A 21,464-nucleotide genomic window follows, 5' to 3' on the forward strand; every position below is an offset into this window, starting at 1 on the left:
ATACTTTTGCTAGCTGTAATTTTTTTAGTACAGGTGTGGTGGTACACACCTTTATACTCAGCAATCAAGAGTCTGAGTCAGGTGAATCTCTGTGAGTTCAAGGTCAATCTGGTATACACAGCAAGTTCCAGGACAGCCACAGGTATACATAATGACCCTGCACCAAAAATTTAAAAGTAATTTTATTTTATGTCTATGTGTATTTTGCCTGCATGTACATCTGTGTACCACATGTATGCCTGGTATATTCGAAGGCCAGAATGGGACATCAAATTCCCTGGCACAGAAATTGCAGATGGTTATGAGCTATCATATGGGTGCTTGGAACGGAACCTGGGTCTTCTGCAAGAGCAGTCAGTGTTCTTACCAGCTGAGCCATCTCTTGACAGCTTGTAAAATAGTTCAAAATTAGTGAGCTTTTAAGTGTGTTTAAGGAAACAGTACAAGATGTATTGTGTAAAGATCTCAGTCTAGGCCGGGCGGTGGTGACGCCCGCCTTTAATCCCAGCACTCGGGAGGCAGAGGCAGGCGGATCTCTGTGAGTTAGAGGCCAGGCTGGACCGACAGCCTCCAAAACAATACAGAGAAACCCTGTCTCGTAAAACCAAAAAAAAAAAAAAAAAATCTTAGTCTATAGTCAAAGCAGGCAGGCTTCCATGTGAAAAGGAAAACAATTCCTCTTGTTATTTGATACAATCTATAATTTTTTTTGTTTTGGTTTTTCGAGACAGGGTTTCTCTGTATTGTTTTGGAGGCTGTCCTTGAACTCACTCTGTAGACCAGGCTGGTCTCAAACTCACAGAGATCCGCCTGCCTCTGCCTCCCGAGTGCTGGGATTAAAGGCAATCTATAAATTTTTATATCAACTTATTTATTATAAAATAATTCCCAAGAGTGTTTAACAATGCAAATTTTATTAAAAAAATAAGTAACATCAAAACTGTTCAGAAAAAACTATGTTCAATGTAACCAAAATAAACAAACACCAAAATAAAAAAAATATACATCTCTCTCTATATATATGTGGGCAAGAAACAAGTGCATTATTTGGTCCCAATATTTTTGAATATATTATTTTTATCTAAAAGAATTACATCAATGGCTAAGAAGATAACTATTAAGTGAATGGCAAAGTAACTTAAAACTTAAGATCTGTAAGGGGAGTTTTGTTCTTTGTCTTTGAATTCCTGAGCCCTAAGATGTTAATGATAGTCTCAAGATAGACAGAGCATGTATGAGCTGAACAAGTGCCACACATCTTTAAATCCAGCACTTGGAAGGCCGAGGCAGGGAGAAATTTGTGAGGCCAAGGTCAGCCTGATCTATATAGTAGAGACCTTTTCTCAAAACAAACAAACAAACAAAAAAACAAACCAAAACCAAATCAAACAAACAAAAAAAAAGAAAGAAAAAGAAAGAAAAAAAACTACCAACAGGTAGTTGCATGAAATCTTTAGAAAAATTTAAAGAAATTTTTTTGGCATTTTGAACAAACAGAACAAAAGAATCAGAAATTATGAAAGTAGACATACAAATTAGTCATCAATAAACTTGGTCAATGACAAAAATCAAGAATTTAAGTACTAGCACTATTGAGAACTTTTGGATTACTGGCTAAAACTTTAAATGGCAAGATAAGTAACTTACTTTGGAGCCAGAACTTCACAAAGTTTGCTTTTCCACGAACATGAAAGTGATCTTCACTCTCTACACAGTCAGGTTTTTGATACACCTCAGACTGTATTCATGCTTAGAGGAAGATAAAGGACTTCAGGCAAAGTGATAAACTTGAACTTGTATGGTAAAGCACTTACTTGATGGGCTTTCATGACTAGTATCAATTCATAAGCCTAAACTTAAGAACCAAAGCCCCCAGTGGGAAGATGTGTTCAATTTGGTAGACCTTGAAGTCATTGATGGCCAAATGAACATCAGCCTTATGGAAGGCCAATCAGGTAGGAAGGGACTCTGCCTAACAACAGATAAATTCCCAAGGCTACAAATTGAAACAGGTCTCACAGTCAAACAATTCACATTCCTTGGAAAGAGAGAACAGGCATCAGTTGTGTCCAACGAAGGGGGACACTGTCCAGGAGTACACTGGACATTTTTTGAAATTTCTGTGTTGCTTCTGCATCTGAAAAATAGGAAAAATAGAAAAATGACAGACAAAGAGTGAAGGAAAAAACAGCTATCTGATCAGCAAGACTTATAAGAAATTAAGAAGCAGACAAAACAGACAAAAAGAAATAGAACAGCTACACTATTAGATATGTAGTATTCTCAAGGTAAGTACAGCAGAGAAAAACACAAATTATGTGAAGGAAAGCAAGAAAAGATTATAGCAACTAAAGTTATTTTTCCAGAGCCAACTGGAGAAGAAAAGTACATGTTAAGATAAGTTAACCTGACACAAAGATAAGGTGGAATAGGAATCTACTGCCATCTGAAAGCCGAAAGAGCTGAATAAATGAGAGCTAGTGTTGTGGGTTTTAATTGTCTTTATGAAAACATTTCAGAACTTTGAACTTAGGATTTGTAAAAGCAAACACTGCAGAACTTTGAACTTAGGAAATTCCAACTTGTCTTGCACCAGGTTGCACGAGCTCCATAGAGCAGGAATCTATTTCAACAAGCCGCTTTAAAACAAAAACAAAAACAAAATACTTTAATATTTTTCATTTCTAATAACAATATATTTAAAAATTGCAACAGTACTAAAATCTATCAAAGTAACTTGTATAATGAAAATTAAACTTACTCAGAAGTGGATTCAGAAGTTGAGGTTCTTTCAGGAACTGAAATCAGAGAAGGCTTTATGTTTAGAAATGTAATACACAAAGACTGAGTATCAACTAAATTTGTAAAGAGCTCACACTGTAATAGATCCAAACCACTGGCTTATATATCATAAATTCAAAGTAATAGACACATATACATACCATCTTCTATTATAACTTGGCAAGTGTGAGTTTTACGTTGATTTAAGTGTTTAGCCATACGGTCTAAGCCAGAAGTATCAACTAGGAAGTCACATTTAAGGCACACTAGAGTGATGCCCCTACAAAAAGAGAGAAAGCTAGTAAGACAAATCGTATGTGGCAATCCATACATAAACTCAGTAATTGTTGTTCCATATAATAACTCTTGATTTCTATGTTATGTGCTATTACTATCATTTCCCAGTTTTGTTAAATATTATATATCTACAATGTTTCTCAAAGGGTTAGGTTGTAGGCAGTATTTGCCTTGCATGTGTAAGGCCCTAGATTTGATCACTGGCCCTAAAAAGAAGAAAAGATTCTCAAGAAATTGGCTTAGCCATAGCTACATTATGCTATCACTTTATAAACTATACATGTTCAATCTTTTGCTAAAAGATTGGCATCAGAGACCCAAAGGAGTCTTTGATCCACTAGCAACTTGAATAAGTCAAAGAGATTCCATGCTTTGACTCATCTGCCAAGCAAGAAGATAACATTCATTCAAAATATATTTTGGCTGAAGACATTATTTCTTGCATGTCTTCATATTATTACAGATGTATACACACCTGAACAAAGCAGCATATTTTTCACACAAAATTGAGCAAAAAAAACCCCTCAAAATAAGAAATATAGCCAAGAGGTCTGGAAAAGATTTTAAAATTATAAATATCACAATGAGATATCATTTCATTTAAGTCTGAATGGCTTGTATCAATATACAAAACATAACACATGCTGGTGAAGATAATGGAGAAAGACCACTTATACAATGTTGTTAGAAGCATACAGTTGTAATACTACAGAAAACAGAATGAAGTCTCTTGAAAAAACTAAAACTAAGCCCTGGGGCATTCTCTATACATCAAATTACTAGGCATTTTGTGTACAACAGCAAACAAAACAGTACAGTTTAGGAACCATATATCTAGTGTAATTAGGTTTGAATAAAGTTACAAGGGATGCGAAGACCTTAAATTTAGTTATTTAATAAAATTATTAGTTTAACAACAAAGCGTATACATACTTGATATTTTACTTGTGTTTTGTTTGCTTTGAGACAGGGCCTCACAACTCAGGATGCTCCTGCCTCCCTTCACCAGTGCTGGAATTATAATTGTGAGCCACCACAACTAGCTTCACCATATAAAACACCTTACCTTATAGGTCTAAAACCCAGTAGTATACCTTATGCTGTTTTTTTTTCTCTGCAGCTCTGGTCTTAACATCCTGTTTTATATTTAAGACTAGGTGTTACACACATAAAAAAGTGTCCTTGAACAACCAAAATCATGTTTTCCTCCCCCAAACCACCCTTTATTCCTGGTTTCTCTTATGATGCAATTTCCTTGCTTCTGAGGTTCAAATAAAAACATCATCTCAACATTTCAAATATCTAATAACAATTCCAAATATCATTTACACTGTACTAAACTTAGGGTTTTACACCTATCTCTTCTAAACAATGACCTAACCAACCCCTAAAAGATAGATGTTATAATGACCACTTTTCTAAACAGGATGGGGTCAGGCTTAGTAACTTAGCTAAGGCTACCTCCATTTATGAAACTTACTCTTTGATAAAAATAGTCCATACCTTTGTTGTAAGGTTTTATGTATGTTTTTAACAAATGGGCTTCTTTTTTTTAAATATTATTTTTGTTTTATGTTCATTGGTAGTTTGTCTGCATGTATGTCTGTGGGAGGTAGTCAGATCCCCTGGAATTGGAGTTACAGACAATTTTGAAGTGCCATGTGGATGCTGGACAATCAACACAGGTTCTTTAGAAGAGTGACCAGTGCTCGTAACTACTGAGCCATCACATTAGCCCCTCTCTTCTTTCTTTTGGGCTTCTAAAAAAAGACTTATTATCTTATTTTTGTGTATGAGTAGTTTTTTCCCTGAGACAGGGTTTCTCTAACTTTGAAGCTTGTCCTGGCACTCGTTCTATATACAGGCTGGCCTCAAACTCAAAGTGATCAAGTGCTGGTATTAAAGATGTGCATCACTGTCTGGCTTGTGTATGAGTGTTTTGACTACATGTATTTATGCATACCACATGCTGCCTGGTGCTCATGGAAGTTGGAACATATGATGTCCCTGAAACTAGAATTATGTATGGTTGCAAGCTACCACCTACAGGTGCTAGGAACTGAACCTAGATCCTCTGCAAGAGCAACAAATGCCTTTAACTTTACCATCTCTCTAGTTCCAGCCCAATCAATTGCTAAATAACAGCTTTAACTACTCTGTGGTATATGTAGCTACAATTTACCATGTACACTCCTCCAAACTGATCTTCCTCCCATACCCTTGATTCTATTAAAAGCATCTGTTTTGACTTTCTCAATGTCTTTCAAAGTAAAATTAATTAATTCCTTAGAACTGTATTATGGATTAAAAAATCTGTCTCTAGGCTCAAACTTATTTTGCCATATTTTGATCTAATACATGGACTTTGTTCTCCATTCAAACTGTATTACTATTTGTTCAATGTGACTCAGAAGCACATGTATACTTTCTCCTTTTTATTTCTGCACTTCAAATCATGCTTTCTTTTTTTTTTTTGGTTTTTCGAGACAGGGTTTCTCTGTATTGTTTTGGAGACTGTCCTGGAACTCACTTTGTAGACCAGGCTGGCCTCGAACTCAGAGATCTGCCTGCCTCTGCCTCCTGAGTGCTGGGATTAAAGGCATGCACCACCAACACCCGGCCCTAACTTTTTTTTTTTTGGTTTTACGAGACAGGGTTTCTCTGTATTGTTTTGGAGGCTGTCGGTTCAGCCTGGCCTCGAACTCACAGAGATCTGCCTGCCTCTGCCTCCCGAGTGCTGGGATTAAAGGCGTGAGCCACCAACGCCCGGCTCCAAATCATGCTTTCTTTTTCATGCATCTTTTAAGTAGAAACCCTTGTCTCCTCTGAAATAAGTAATTCTCACTGTATTTATGACAAATTCCAGATACTACTGTATTAATGTTCACTTCTTTATATACTCCCAATAAATTGTACATTGTTTTGAAACAGCGCCTTACTATGTAGCTCTGGCTGTCCTTGAAATCACAGAGATCTACCTGGCTTTGCCTTCCGAGTACTGGGACTAAAGGCATGTGCTACAATACTCAGCTTAAATTGTACCTTCTTGAAAGTTGGTACCAAGCCTTCATCACTGATACTTTGTGTTACACATTATAGATGAACAATAAATAGCTAAAGAATGAACAATTTTATGGGTGGTGGTGGCACATGCCTTATCCCAGCACTTGGAAGGCAGAGGCAGGCACATCTCTGAGTTTGAGGACATCCTGGTCTAGAGAGCTAGTTCCAGGACAGCCAGACTTGTTACAGAGAACCCTTTCTCAAAACCCATTTTCTATTACTTAATTAATATTTCCAGTAAAGGTACTACCAAATATATTTCTTTTTCTAATTCCCATGAATTAGTCAGTCATATTTAAAATATATTTTTTTGAAACAGGGTTTCTCTGTATAGCTTTTGGAGCCTACCCTGACATTGCTCTATAGACCAGGCTGGTCTTGAACTCACAGAGATCAGCCTGCCTTCCTCTGCCTACCAAGTGCTGGGATTAAGGGTCTGTGCCCCCATTGCCCGGCAAAAATAATATTTATTATTATTATTACTATTATTATTTGTTGTTACTTTGACACAGGTAACAGGCTGGCTTGGAACTTGATCAGGTAGATCAGGCTGGCCTTGAGCTCACTATCCTGCAGTTTTCCTAGTGTTGGGGCCATATGCATGCTTCCCCAAGTGCTACAATGATGAATGTATATACTTTAAGATTGTGTCTTAATTATGTGCACGGGGGGGGGGTATATGCACACATGTATGCAATTGCCTGAAAAGCCTAGAAGATCCCTAAATCCCCTGGAGCTGGAGTTACAGGCTTTCGATATGAGAAGCCTGACATGGGTGCTGGGAATTAAACTCTCATTATCTTTAAGAGCAGCAAGTACTCTTAACTCATGATTCACCTCTCCAGCTCTTATGTATGTATGTATGTATATTTTCTAAATGGCAACAAACTTTCTTTTATGAGCTACTGACCTAATATCATGGACACATATTTTTAATACATATTCTAACTTAACTAAGTATCTATTATGTGCTACCCAGAATTCAATGTCTGACAACGTAAGTGGGATAATAAAAAAAGAAAATGTAGTAAAAAAAAACTATCAGAAGACAGTGAAAAATCCTACAATACGTAGTTGATTCTGAACAAAAGCAGAATCAATACCTTTAGAAACAGTGACCAAACATTCTTTCTGTATAGTAAGAAAGTTGTATACTTTCTTTTTCATAAAGAGTAAAAGTGACAGATGGCTAACAGATGGCTCAGTTAAAAGCACTGGCTGCTCTTCCAGAGGAACCAAGTTGGATTCTCAGAACACACACGGTGATTCGCAATCATCTGAAATTCCTGTTTCAGGGGATCCAGTGCTCATTTTTGGATTCCATGGGTACCAGACATGCATGTGGTAGGTACACAGACATAGATACAGGCAAGACACCCATATACACATAATAAAGTACATTTAAAAAAAGAATAAAGCTGAGATTTATAAACACTATATATTAATTTCAAATACTATAGCATTTTAATAAACTTACTCCCAATCAAGTATTACTAAAGAGACTTTTATTTTCATTTTACAGTGTAAATGCATAAAAGTTTCAATCCATTATCTGGCACCACTTAAATAGAGGTTAGTCACGATAGGCTATTCCTTTGCTCTAAGAATATAACAAACATAATTCTTATCATATCCAGTGACAATCATTTAGATTTTCAAATTAGGTATACCAACACCAGGTTAAAAAAATGTAATTACAACTGTTTAATACAAAGAACAGAAAAGGGTCAATTAATTACCTGAGAGTTCTTGAATGCCTCTTAAAAATATAAAACTGTTTACTTGGATGGTCACTATGAGAGCTAATAGACAAAAGACAAACAAGATTTTATTGAATAAGTCATATTAATTTTATGGGCATGTTTTCAAGTCTATGCTTTATTTCTTAATTTTGGATAGAAGTTAATGACATAAATAATGAGATTATGTTGATTCTGATATGGTCTGAGGAAGGACCCATTAATATATTAAAATTCTAACCTCCCCTTCACCTCAATCAATGTGATGGCATTAGAAAAAATCATTTGGGAAGTAATTCGGTCACAGCCTTACACATAGAATTTGTATCCCTTATAAAAAGAGACCCAAGAGAACTAGCTTGTCTCTCTACTGTACAACATAGTGAGGTATTATGAGGGATGGGCTTCTTGTTGGCACCTCTTATTTTTTCTCATTTCATTTTTTCCTTTTCCTTCTTTCTCCTTCCTTTTATTCTTTTTTATTAAAAAGATTATTTTTATGAGTGTTTTGGTTACATGGATGTCTGTGTACCATTTGCATGCCTGGTGACCATGGAGGCCAGAAGAGAACATCAGATCTCCTGAAGCTGGAGTTATAGACAGTTGTGAACCATCATGTGGGTTCTGGGACAAACTCTAGTCCTCTGGAATAACCAATCACCGAGTCATCTTTCCAGCTCAAATAGGTATTTTTTTAAACATAAGCTGAAATTAAAGACCTCTATGTAGATCAGTCTAGCTCAAACTCACATGAGAACTGCCTACCTCTGCATCCTGAGTGCTAGGATTAAATAGTTTGTTACCACACCTAGCTTTTCCTGAACATTATTATGTAAGATCGCTGCTAGTTTCAGTACATAGTGGCTCACTTTGAAGGATGTGGCCACATATTTTGAGGACTTTGGCTTTCATTCTTACCTTGATCATAAGTCTGGTCTCCTGTTACTTTAGCTTTAGTGCTACCACTTCATACATATTTCTGACTTACTAAATCCTCTTTCTTGCTACCATATTATATGATATATAAAATATAAAATATTTATTTTAATTACTTATTGACATAGCTCTTGGGGCCTTTTTTTTCTTTCTTTTCTTTTTTTGAGACAGGGTCTTACTATGTGGACCAGGCTGACCTTGAACTCAAAGATCCACCTGCCTTTGTCTCCAAGTGCTGGCATTTGCCATCAAACCTGGATGGCAAGGTTTTTTTTTTTGGTGCTAGGGATTGTACCTAGGGCTTTACAGGTGCTAGGTAATGGTATATCAGAAAGTCACACCCCCAGCTCTGAAAGGTATTTTTGACTAACACCATACATGTTCAACTTACCTCATATGATTTGTAAAGGCTTTGTTACAATTAGTGGTGTACTTGCAAAAATTACAATTTAAATCTGCAGAAAAGTGGCTCGGAAAATCTTTTATTTCGGAATGGCACTCAATACACGTGTGAGTTCCCTGGTGACATCTTATGGAGACAGAATAATAAAAATGTCATACAACAAAATAATGAGACCCTTATTAGCAATTAATTGAAACAAAGACGTTTAAGATTATCAAAAAGTTATTTGAATTTAGAAAATTTTCTTTGAAACAATAAGCTAAAAACGAATGTAAAAGTCTAACATATGTAAAATATTGTGAGCGTAGTCAACCAATAATTGGTCTAACTTGAGGCCAAAGCCATGAGAGGGAGCCCATGTCCAATGCTGCCTGGATAGCCAGGAATTGGAAGCTGGATGGCTTAGAGACCTAGGGTAGAACCAAACATGATTGACGAATACACAGCAAGACAAAACAAAAGTCAATGGAATGATTCCAAATGATAATCTGCTATACTCATAGATTGGAGCCTTGCCCAATCATCATCAGAGAGGCTTCCTCTGGCAGCAGATGGGAACAGACGCAGAGACTCACAGCCAGACATTAGGCAAGGCTCAAGGAACCCTGTGGAAGAGGGGAGGGAGGATTGTAGGAGCCAAAGGGCTTGAGGACACCAGAATACAGCTCACAGAATCAAGTAAGTAGGGCCCAAAGGGGTTCACGGAGACTGAAGCAGCAACCACTGACAGAGCCTACATGGGTCTACACCAGGCCCTTTGCATACATGCTGTGTTTGTTTTAGCTTGGGGTTTCTGCTGGACTCCTAATAGTGTGAATGGGGACTTTCTCTTATTCTTTTGTCTACTCTTTTCCTCCTATAGGGTTGCCTCATCCAGCCTTCATATGAGGGTTTGTGCCTAGTCTTACTGCATCTTGTTATGCGATGTTCAGTTGATACCAATGGGAGGCCTGTCTTTTCTGAAGGGAAATGGAGGAGCAGTGGCTCTGGGGGAGAAGGGAGGTGAGGGGAGAAACCAGGAGGAGTGGAGGGAAGGAAAACTGTGGTCAGGTTGCATTTGCATTACAGAAGAATTTTTAAAAGAACATCAAATAGGTATTTAAATTTTGAAAATTTGCTTTGAAGCAGTAAGCTAAAACAAGTGTAAAAAGTCTTAGCACATATAAATATTTCCCTAGAATAAAAAGGCTTAGTTAAGCTGGGTGGTGATGACACAGGGTTTTAAGGGAGGCAGAGGCAAATCTTAGTGAGTTTGAGGCCAGCCTGGTCCACGAAGTGAGTTCCAGGATAGCCACACAGAAAAACCCTGTCTCAAAAACAAACAAATAAACAAGAAAAAGGCTAAGTTAAGCAATTTAATGTCATTAAGTAAAAATACAAAGTTTAAGACTGGTGAAAAAGATTAAAATCACAGAATAAGCACAGCAGTTCAAATTCTGCTCAGTAGTTGCAAAAAAAGTACCATTTTTAATCTTAGTCTACATGATAATTTTCTATTATGAAAATGTTTAAGAAGGTTCTGTGACATGGTAAGTCATTAAAATAAACACTTAACTTTTTAGATTAAGTAAGTATGAATGAATAGTTACCTTAAGTTCTTCAAAGCTACACTGAATTTGTCTTTCCTAGTGCGCTGTTTCTTTTGCTTGTTGGAGGTCTTGGCTTTGGATTTAGTTGCACTTGGTCCTGGTTTACTTGTACTGGGTGTAGACACTGTGGTTAAAACTATCTGAGGCTTACTTATCTTACTTTTATTTCCAAGTACTTTTGAGTTGTTTTTAGTAGTTGTATTTGTAGACTCTGAAGCTGAGACTTGAAGAGAAGTGCTTGGAATAGAACTAGAAGGTGGGCTTGATGATCTTGATTGTGCAGATCCAAGTGAAGCTCGAATAGTAACCTATGAAAACAAAGATAGGATGTATTTTTAGATTGTTAAAGTGGCATACTGCCTGGCTGGGCAGTGGTGGCGCACACCTTTAATCCCAGCACTCGGGAGGCAGAGACAGGCGGATCTCTGAGTCTGAGGCCAGCCTGATCTACAGAGTGAGTGAGTTCCAGGATAGCCAAGGCAGAGAAACCCTGTCTCAAAAAACCAAAACCAACCAACCAAATAAAACCAGTAACAAAAAAACAAAAACCAGAAAACACAACCAACCTCCCCCCCAAAACCACCCCCAACCTCCCCCCCAAAAACAATGCTTGTAGACTGGAGAGATGGCTCAGAGGTTAAGAGCACTGGCTTTGAGAGGTCCTGAGATAAATTACAACAACCATATTGTGGCTCACAACCATCTGTAATGGGAACTGGTGCTTTCTTCTGGTCTGCAGGGATACATGCAGATAGAGTACTGTATACATAATAAATAAATCTCACAAAACAAAACAAAAAACACTGCCTGAAAGGGCTCACATTTAGTTATGTAATATGTGTAAGTGTATTCGTGTGTTGGTGCACAGATGTGTATATGTGGAGGCCTGCAGTTTGGTACCAGGTGTCTTCTTCAATCGCTCTCCACCTTACATACTGAAGCAGGACCTCTTGCTTGAACAAAGAGCTTGCTGATTTGGCTAGTCTAGCTAGCTAGCTTGTACCTGGAACCCCCTGTTTCTTCCTTCCACATTCTGGGACTACAGTTGGGCCACCATGCCTATCCAGATTTTTTATGTGTATGCTAGGGATCCAAAACTTCAGCTTTCCAATTTGTACAAGTATTTTACATACAGAATCATCTCTCTAGCCTAAACGCTCACATTTATGATCAAATGCTTTGTTTTACAAGAGTGCCAAAACAATTCAAGGCAGGAACAACCGTTCTATCAACATTTAAACAGTGCTGTAAGAACTGACATCCGCACTCGGGAGGCAGAGGCAGGCGGATCTTTGTGAGTTTGAGACTAGCCTGGTCTACAAGAGCTGGTTCCAGGACAGGCTCCAAAGCCACAGAGAAACCCTGTCTTGAAAAACCAAAAAACCAAAAACAAACAAACAAAAAAAAAAGAACTGACATCCACATATAGAAGGATGCATTAGAAATTTTACTTCAAATTAAACATAAAAATTAATTCGACATACATCAAGGACTAGATCTCAAGTTTTAAATTATAAAACTCTAAGAAGAAAGCATGAAAATAAATTCTCATACTATGGGGGTTAGTCAATGATTCTACTTTTTTCGAGAGACAGAGAGGGGTTCTCTGTGTAGCACTGGCTGTTCTGGAACTTACTATATAGACCAGGCTGACTATTCACAGAGATCCACCATGCCTGCAGGCAATGACTTCTGAAATATGCCATCCAAAGCATAAGCAAACAACAACATAGACAAGCAGACATCTCTTCAAAGAAGACATAAGCATTAAGTCATATACCATCAACTGATGAATGAAAATATACGTACAAAGGAGTATGTTCAGTCATGAAAGGAATGAAGCATGCCACAAGATAGATGAGCCTAGGAATATTATACCAAATAAAATAAATCTTCAAAGACTATATGTTATATGATCTCCTTTATATGGAATTCTCAAAATGGGAAAATTCAGAGGGAAGAGATTAAAGTATTCATAGAGTAGCACTCGAATATAGTCACTGTTAATGGATGTAGAGTTTCTTTTACTGACAATGCAAATGATCTAAAATTGCATAAGATGATGCTTTTACAACTCTGAATGTTGATAAAACCACGGAACTGAGCACTTTAAATGGAAAATGTCTGATACATGAATTATATTCTAAATAAGCTATTATAAAATATCAGTATAATTCAAAGTCAAATATTACTAATAGTAAACATGGTACAATTAGATATATTTTCCATTTATTCTAGTTTTTGAAGTTTATTATGTGTGTGTGTGTGTATATGTGGTGCACATGTAGTTGTCAAAGAATAACTCTGGAACTGATTCTCTCTTTTTTTATGTTTATATGGGTTCCACGAATTGAAATCAGGTAATCAGATTTGCACTGTTGGGTGGCAAGTACCTTTACTCACTGGCCCAGTTTCCCATTTATTTTAAATGGTCTTACCAGTTAAATGAAATTTAGTTAAATGTTTATTTGCTATTGAAATATTATAGCTTTAAATTGGTAATATTTATATTATTTAGTTAAATGTTTATTTGCTATTGAAATATTATAGCTTTAAATTGGTAATATTTATATGTAAACACAGATATTAATGGATAATTACAAGTTAGTATAAACTGCATGAGTATCTAAAGAAGGAATTTTTCTAGTCCCTTCCCTGTGACTAGAAGAATTGATTCCATCTAAGTCTCTTTATCTACAATACATGGATAATACTAGCTCACTCTCCTATCTTGTTGGACTTCTGTATAAATTAGAAGTTATAAAAAAGGACATGGCTATTACTAGTATTATTACTATTACTGTACTATAATATGGAAAATATGAGAGGTTGTAACATTCACATTAGTATTCTCTATGTATAGTCTCAACATGGGATAAATGGGTTGCAAGAAGTTACACCGGAATGCTTTTCTTATTCAAGATGTTCATGGTAATTGCTCCATGTTATTTTAGTTAATCTGATTTTAGGTAATTCTAATAGCAGATATACTCACAAAAGTATGTGCTAAAAGCCAAACACGAAAGCTTGGGAATAATTTCATTTTGTATTATCCATCCATTTGTTGGACCACATATTCAGAAGCAGACTTTATATAAAGAAGCCAGAGAAAAAATATGGCAAACACAGAAAACTAAATTTATAGTCAAATGTGTGCTTATTCACTAAAAACAATAATATTATCCAGGAAAAGAACATGTTTCTTTGTATGTAGATTTAGTAATATCAACTTCAACACATCCATGACATTCAAGGCACTATGATAGATGCTTGCAACAAAAAGATAAATGTGACTCCCAGTCTCAAATGCTTTGTAGTCTAGCAGTCAAGGCATGTAATAGATTTTAAAAAACAGCCTATAGAATACTAAAACGACTTAAGTGATTCAGCCTACAATGACTCTACAAAGAAATGTCACTTCAACAAGGCACCTGTCAATCAACTCAAACAACAATTAAAGGTTTTACTTTTCAAGCATAGAATGAAACTTGGCTAAAGAGAGAAGGCTCAGTTGTTAAGAACATTTGAAGCTTTTGCAGAGGACCAGAGTTTGGTTTCCAGAATCCATGTAGGGTGGTAGCTTATAACTACTTGTAACCCATGGAATCTTAACACACACAGACACAGACACACACACACTAAAACTTTTAACTTTAGTTTTTTTTATAATTTATTTAACTTTATTTTATTTGCATTGGTATGAGGGTATCAGATCCCCTGAAACCAGAATTACAGACAACTGTGAGCTGCCATGTGGGTGCTGGGAATTGAACCCAGGTCCTCTGGAAGGGCAGCCAGTGCTCTTAACCTCTTAGCCATCTCTCCAACCCATTAACTTTAGTTTTTAACACATAACACACACAAATTAAAAAAATAAAATCTTTAGTTCTTAATAAAAGTAGACTTATTCCTCCGTCCCCCTCCCTCCTTCTTTGAGACAGAGTCATGTAGCCGTGGCTGTGCTGGAACTCACTATGTAGATCAGGCTATCTTTGAACTCAGAGATCCACCTGCCTCTGCCTACTGTGTGCAAGGATTATAAGTATGCACCACCATATCCAGCCAAGGAGTTTATTATACAAAAAGTTAAAATACAATATATTTAATACTCACTTTTGTTCCAGTTGGCAATCCTTCTAGTTCTTTAGGCTTTATAAATGTACGATGCTCTAACTTATGATCGATTTTCTCCTTGCAGGTCAAAAATTGTAGTCTGCATTTTTGGCAACGATGAATTCCTTTATTCTGTTTGTAAAAATTATTAGGAATGATATTAAAATGTTTTCTTTTCTTTTATGAGAAAGGGTCTCATTATACAGCCCCAGCTGCCCTTGAAAGTTCTGTATGTGGTGAACTTTGTTGGTGTCTTGTGATCCTCCTGTTTCAGTCTTCCAAGTTCTAGGAATATAGGTATGCACCACTACATTCTACAGACACCAACAACTACCCACCACAAACCGTGAGACCTGAAAATTCTCTTTGACTAACATCTACTTTGCTACATACTATCATAGATAATTTTACCATCTCCCATAATAATGCCATGTTTTCATTTCCTTTTTGGTGCTGGGGATCATACTCAGGCTCTTATGCTACTACTGGGCTATATGGATCCCTTAATTAATTAGTTTGTTTTTGAAGTACTGGAGATGAATTCTAGGATTTTATGTAGACTACACAAATGCTTTATTCCAGTTTTTAAAAAGTATGTCTTTGAATTTCAAAACTATTTGCTATGATATAAAGTACCCAACCTGAAATTATATTAAAATCTACTGGGAAACATTCTACACCTATTATGGTATAAAAGCACTTTGATTACAAATTTGACGTATGAACTATTCAAACATAAGACAAGCGATTAGTAGTTGGTAATTACTTTTACTATTAAGAAGTTAATAAAAATATTTAGCATATCTAAAAACTTTAATATTGCATAAATATTATGTAAACTGTACTATTTCTAAAATTATATAAAATGTTACAACCAAAGTCTTCAAAGATAATAAACTACAAATTCAGTATTACTAGTGTTTTTTTTTTTGGTTTTTTGAGACAGGGGTTCTCTGTGGCTTTGGAGGCTGTCCTGGGACTAGCTCTTGAACTCAGATCTGCCAGCCTCTGTTAAAGGCATGCGCCACCACGCCCGGCTTACTGGTGTGTTAATAATGTAATTTCCATTACAAGACTAAGACTGCTCAGCTATGGCTTTTTGATCTTTTGTGAGTAATTATTCAAACTGAAAATAACCGAGAATATATGATAAGCCTTATGAAAAGATCTTTTCTCTTTCCTGATGAATGTCTATCTCTTGGGTATTCTAAATTTAATGAATGGACTGAATGCTTGTCTTATATGAATTCTTATGTGGAAATCCTGAGTTCCAATGTAATGTCATTGGGAGGCAGCTTATTTGGAAGGTATTTAGACGGAGGCAAAGCCCTCCTAAGTGGGATAGTATCTTATACAAGAGAGGTTTTTTGCCCCTTCTGCCATGTGAGGACACAGTAAGAACATGGGTATCTGTGAATCAGGAAATAGGCCCTTGCCAGACCCAATTTTGCTGGTGCCTTGATTTTGGACTTTCCATATTCTAGAACTGTGAGAAATAAATATTTTTATTTGAGCCAGTTTTTGATAGTGTGTTAGAGACTAAGCTAGTCAGTGATCCCCATGAATACCCCCATGCCTGCTGATTCAGTAGAATTACTTATGAGAACCAGAAACTGCTGTACTCAGTTTTGTTATTACAGTAAAAGGATGAAGAAAAAGGTTAAAGACAAAGGTACTCCAGGTAGATACTGAAGGCTACCAGTCACCAACTTCTAAGTACTCTCTTAGAAGAGAGTTGTTATTAATACACCCCAAACCAACTACTAAAAAGAGAAATGAAACTGCCAAGGGGAACAAAGGGACTAATTAAGACTGGGGAGGGATAGGTGAGAAAGAGGAAGGTGGTGGGGAAAGGGGAGATATGTTTAAAGCACATTGTAGACTTGCATGAAACTAACTTTATGTGACCCAGTTTAAACATAAGCAAAAATTTAGGCTAGTCCATCCTAGAACCTTCATCCAGTGTCTGATGGAAGCAGAGGCAGACACCCACAATTAAACACTGAACTGAACCCATGGAACCCAATGACAGAGAGAGGGGAGCGATGAGCAAATTGGCAAAGAATGGGCTGGCAAAACCAGCAGAGACACCTGATCTGAACAGAGGAGAGCTCTTGGACCCCAGACCAACAGCTGGGAGGCCAGCAGGACCCCTGAGTGTGAGAGTCAGTGAGGAGGCCTGGGCAACCTATGGGGCCCTGGGAAGTGGATCAGTGTTTATCCCTGGCATACAAACAGACATCATGTGTCCATAACACAAAGAGGGATGCTCTCTCAGCCTGGACTCTTAAGGGAGTGCCTGGACTCTGCCCTGAGTGAAATGACAGACTCTAGATATCCCCTATGTGGAAGGAAGTGGCGATAGGGTGGGAGGCTGGGGGGAATGGTGAGGGGGTGTGGGAGGAGGGGCAGAAGAGGGAAGTGGGAATGACATGTGAAGCAAGCTATTTAAAATTAAAGTAATAAAAAAATTTAGGCCAGTCATGGTGGCACATGCCTTTAATCTCAGCATTTGGGAGATAGAAGCAGAAGCACCTCCATGAGTTCAAGGTTAGTCTAGCTTACATAGTAAATTTCAGGACAGCCAGAAATATATAGAGACTTTAGACTCTCCTCTCTCTCTCTCTCTCTCTCTCTCTCTCTCTCTCTCTCTCTCTCTCTCTCTCTCTCTCTCTCTCTCTCTCTCTCTCTCTCTCTCTCTCTCTCTCTCTCTCTCTCTCCCTCTCTCTCTCCCTCCCTCCCTCCCTCCCTCCCTCCCTCCCTCCCTCCCTCTCTCTCTCTCTCTCTCTCTCTCTCTCTCTCTCTCTCTCTCTCTCTGATACATGCACATACACACACAAAATTAAAATTTCAATTTTAAAAATCCAGTCATGGCTGGGTGGTGGTGACACACACCTTTAATCCCAGCACTCAGGAGGCAGAGGCAGGTGAATTTCTGTGAGTTCGAGGCTGGGCTGGACCAATAGCCTCCAAAACAATACAGAGAAACCCTGTCTCGTACAAACCAAAAAAAAAAAAAAAACCAACAAAAAAACCCAGTCATTTCCTTTATCAGAAAGTATTTGTAAGAGAACTATTTTAGGGAAATTCTTTACTAGATTTTGTTGCAGGGTGTGGGAGCGTATCTTTATTACCTAGTATTTGGGAGGCAGAGGCAGGTGGCTCTCTATGAATTTGAGGCCAGTGTGGTCTACAAAGAGTTCCAGGCCAGTGAGTGCTATACAGTGAGTTACCATCAAAAAACGGGTGGAATGGGGGGAGGGAGAGAGAGGAAGAGGGACGGAGGGAGGGAGAAAGAGTGGAAAGGATGGATAGAGAGAGGGAGGGAGGGAAGAAAGGAGGAAGAAAAGGAAGGCAGGCAGACACTGATTTGCCATAATTTTTTAAGGGTGAAAAATTGTTTTCCCAGTTAACAAGAAGTTAATTTCATTATTACCTAATGACTAGAACCAAAGCCATATTAAGGGGTGGTGTTGAGGAAGTAAAAGTTTTGTAATACATGGTAAATAAATCATCAACTTGTTTTGGCCAAAGACATTGTTTACTGCTCTTTCAAGCATGTAACAGACTCAATTTCATTAAAGTTTTGAGCCAAAGTTCAGGCTAATGATTAAAAAAAAAAGACCAGGTGAATATAAAACCAGAACTCCAGAGAAAGGTGTAAACGCTGATATTGTTATCTTAGAAACTATATAACAGAACTGGCAAAAGTCACATAGCAAGCAAGTTACAACCAAATTACAGTTCCCTGATTCAGTTTACACTCTGGTAATAAGAGTCACATTGGCTGGGTGGTGGTGTTGGTGGTGCACCCCTTTATTCCTAGTACTTGGGAGGCATAGGCAGGTAAATCTCTGCGAGTTTGAGCCCAGCCTTGTCTACAGAGCTAGTTCCAGGACAGCCAGAGCTGTTAAACAGAGAAACCCTGTTTGAAAATAAACAAACAAAAAAACAAAAACAAAAAAATCAGAGTCAACAAAATGAACTAGCAAGTGGAAAAAATATGAAAAGGGAAAAATCACAAGGCTATAGGTCTTTAACCATAGTCTTTTCAATTAAAATCCTTTCCTTTGCTTTTCAAAATTGCCTACTAGATACAATGCCTATGAATCTTGCATGACAACATATGCAGCTTATACATTCCTCTCATTTACCCCCTTTCCCTCTCTTCTGCAGTTCCTATTTCTAGTGATATGTTTCAGAAACTTCACTTGTTATGGACCTCAGTATTACCTGAAAGCAAGAAAGAAAAAGAAGTGGATAGTTCATAAATCAGTATAAACTGTTAATTAGGCCAATTTTGTTTCCTTAGAATAAATTTAATTAATGTTCTATGTATATCTTTTCAATGAAACAATATGAAGAAATAAAGTCTAAATCTCACCTGATGCTTCATGTAATGATTCATGTAAGGGGTTGCCATTCTACTAATTTTGAGACAAAATGGACATAGCAAGTTCTTAGTGTTCTCGTGAGATGATCTAAAGTGAGTTTCTACATCAGAAAATATTGATGATCTAAACTGGCAAACCTAGAAATAGAAATAAAGTTTAAGTTCAACATAAAATTTTATAACTTGCATACAATTTATATCAAATTACTAGTGAGACATCATTGGTTTAGAAAAATATCCTGCACTAGGGATATTTCAAACTATAGCTAGACTGTATTCCTCTTTTCAGATCTATCATCCCTTACATTGATTTATGTTTTCAAGCACTAACATCTTTATTTTATGCTTTTTTCTGCTACATAAAACAGTATTTTCTTACTTAGATTTTAAAGGCTAAGGCTAAGCCAGAGACAGCTAATTTTTATGTTGTTTTGTAATACTGGGAGTCACTTCAAATTCTGGAAAAAGACTGGTCAAAAAATATTTGGTTAAGTTCTCTAGTATTTCCTATTTCCCCAAAACATCTATGTTCTTCCCTATATCATAATACCATTTTTGTCTTTCTCCAGTTGGACAATTGTCTATTATAGTAGTTACAGAACTATGGCCAGGAAGGCCGAATCAAGCCCATTAAACCCACATACAATGCATGCGTTCAACCAAAAGGGAATTTTATTAAACACAGAAACATTTTAATTTTAGTATACTAATTTTATTTAGTTTATTTGATGTTTCAGAAATCAAAATGAACAATACTATTTCATGGCATGCAGACATTGAACAAACACATTGAAGTATATACCAAAACATGTATACCTGGCAAATATATGGCATTTCACCAGGTTTATGAGTGTCCTTCATATGTTGTAAAAGCATATGCTCTGTTTCAAAAGACAATTCACAGATTTTGCAAATAGCTGAAAGAGAAAAAGCATATTATATCATTTTCACATGTATATGAAAACAAGATTTATATTAAATAATCATAACATCAAGTAATACAGTATTACTATTACTACTAGAAGTAATAGGAATAGGTGGTCTTTAAGGTTCCCTCATAATCAGATAACCAAATTCTGTAAAACTGTCACTTACTAGAAAAATCATGAGGAGTGTGTGTACTCTCAATGTGGCACTGTAGCTGGAAGGGGTTGGGATACTGTCGGTAGCAGTGCTGGCACGTAGTATGGTTTTCCCAGGACTCAATGTTCTGTTTTTCATGTTCTAAGTGGTGTTTCATGTGGTTCATGAACCTATAAATGATAGTAAAACAGATGCAAAAGTGCAGTTTTATAACAACAAAAGATGCCGGGCGTTGATGGCACTCACTGTTATTTTGTCTTTTTTTTTCCCCAGAGCTGAGGACCGAACCCAGGGCTCTACCACTGAGCTAAATCCCCAACCCCTGATGGCACTCACCTTTAGTCCCACCACTTGGGAGGCAGAGGCAGGCGGATCTCTGTGAGTTCGAGGCCAGCCTGGTTTAAAGAGTAAGTTCCAAGACAACTGCTAAAGCAATACAGAGAAACACTGGCACTGGCATGCACTACCATGTTTGGAGTACATTATCTTTTTTACTCCTTTGGTTTTGGTAGGTATCTAAAACTTCCTTTGAAAAGTATTCAAATATTACATAGTTCTGTGGATGAATACATATGTAGTAAATCAATTATTTGTTGAATTCTGATTTGAAATACTCAAAAATCTAAAATTTTCTGAGCATCTTATTAGTTAACAAGTGCACTTAACTACATGTGATCTGTAGTACTGAATAGTTTTATGTCAACTTGATATAAGCTGGAGTCAGAGAGGAGGGAGCCTCAATTGAGAAGATGTCTCCAGAAGATTGGGCTGGGGGCAAACCCGCTGGGTATTTTCTTAATTAGTGATTGATGGGGGAGGGCCCAGCCCATTGTGGGTGGTGCCATTGCTGGGTTGGTTGTACTGGGTTCTTTTAAGAACGCAGGCTGAGTAGGCCAAGGGGAGCAAATCAGCAAGCAGCACCCTTCCATGGCCTGCCTTTTCATCAGCTCCTGTTTCCAGGTCCTGTCTTGCATGAATTCATGCCCTCCCTCATTGACTTTGATGATAAACTGCTATATGAAACTGTGAAAAAAACAAACCCTTTCCTCCCTAACTTGCTTTTTGGT

General features: G+C 37.2%; 1 protein-coding gene across 2 annotated transcripts in view; it reads right to left on the bottom strand.

Annotated features, from left to right (window-relative positions):
• Positions 1-930: 930 nt before the first annotated feature.
• The window catches only part of Znf280c (zinc finger protein 280C), a 57,024-nt gene continuing 36,490 nt past the window's right edge, over positions 931-21,464 (bottom strand). Inside the window, exons 9-18 of one of the 2 annotated variants that reach the window (XM_040744593.1) lie at positions 20,410-20,567; positions 20,131-20,231; positions 19,306-19,452; positions 14,922-15,053; positions 10,809-11,116; positions 9,208-9,345; positions 7,881-7,943; positions 2,943-3,061; positions 2,762-2,798; positions 931-2,137 (exon numbers count right to left, since the gene is read on the bottom strand). In XM_040744593.1, coding sequence (XP_040600527.1) covers positions 1,843-2,137; positions 2,762-2,798; positions 2,943-3,061; positions 7,881-7,943; positions 9,208-9,345; positions 10,809-11,116; positions 14,922-15,053; positions 19,306-19,452; positions 20,131-20,231; positions 20,410-20,567 — 1,498 coding nt within the window. In that variant the 3' untranslated portion in view covers positions 931-1,842. Of the gene's footprint in view, positions 2,138-2,486; positions 2,640-2,761; positions 2,799-2,942; positions 3,062-7,880; positions 7,944-9,207; positions 9,346-10,808; positions 11,117-14,921; positions 15,054-19,305; positions 19,453-20,130; positions 20,232-20,409; positions 20,568-21,464 lie in introns of those variants that run through there. The other variant, XM_021231057.2, reaches the window with a different exon arrangement.

Source organism: Mesocricetus auratus, unplaced genomic scaffold (assembly GCF_017639785.1).
Source record: "Mesocricetus auratus isolate SY011 unplaced genomic scaffold, BCM_Maur_2.0 Super-Scaffold_100003, whole genome shotgun sequence".
Taxonomy (NCBI): domain Eukaryota; kingdom Metazoa; phylum Chordata; class Mammalia; order Rodentia; family Cricetidae; genus Mesocricetus; species Mesocricetus auratus.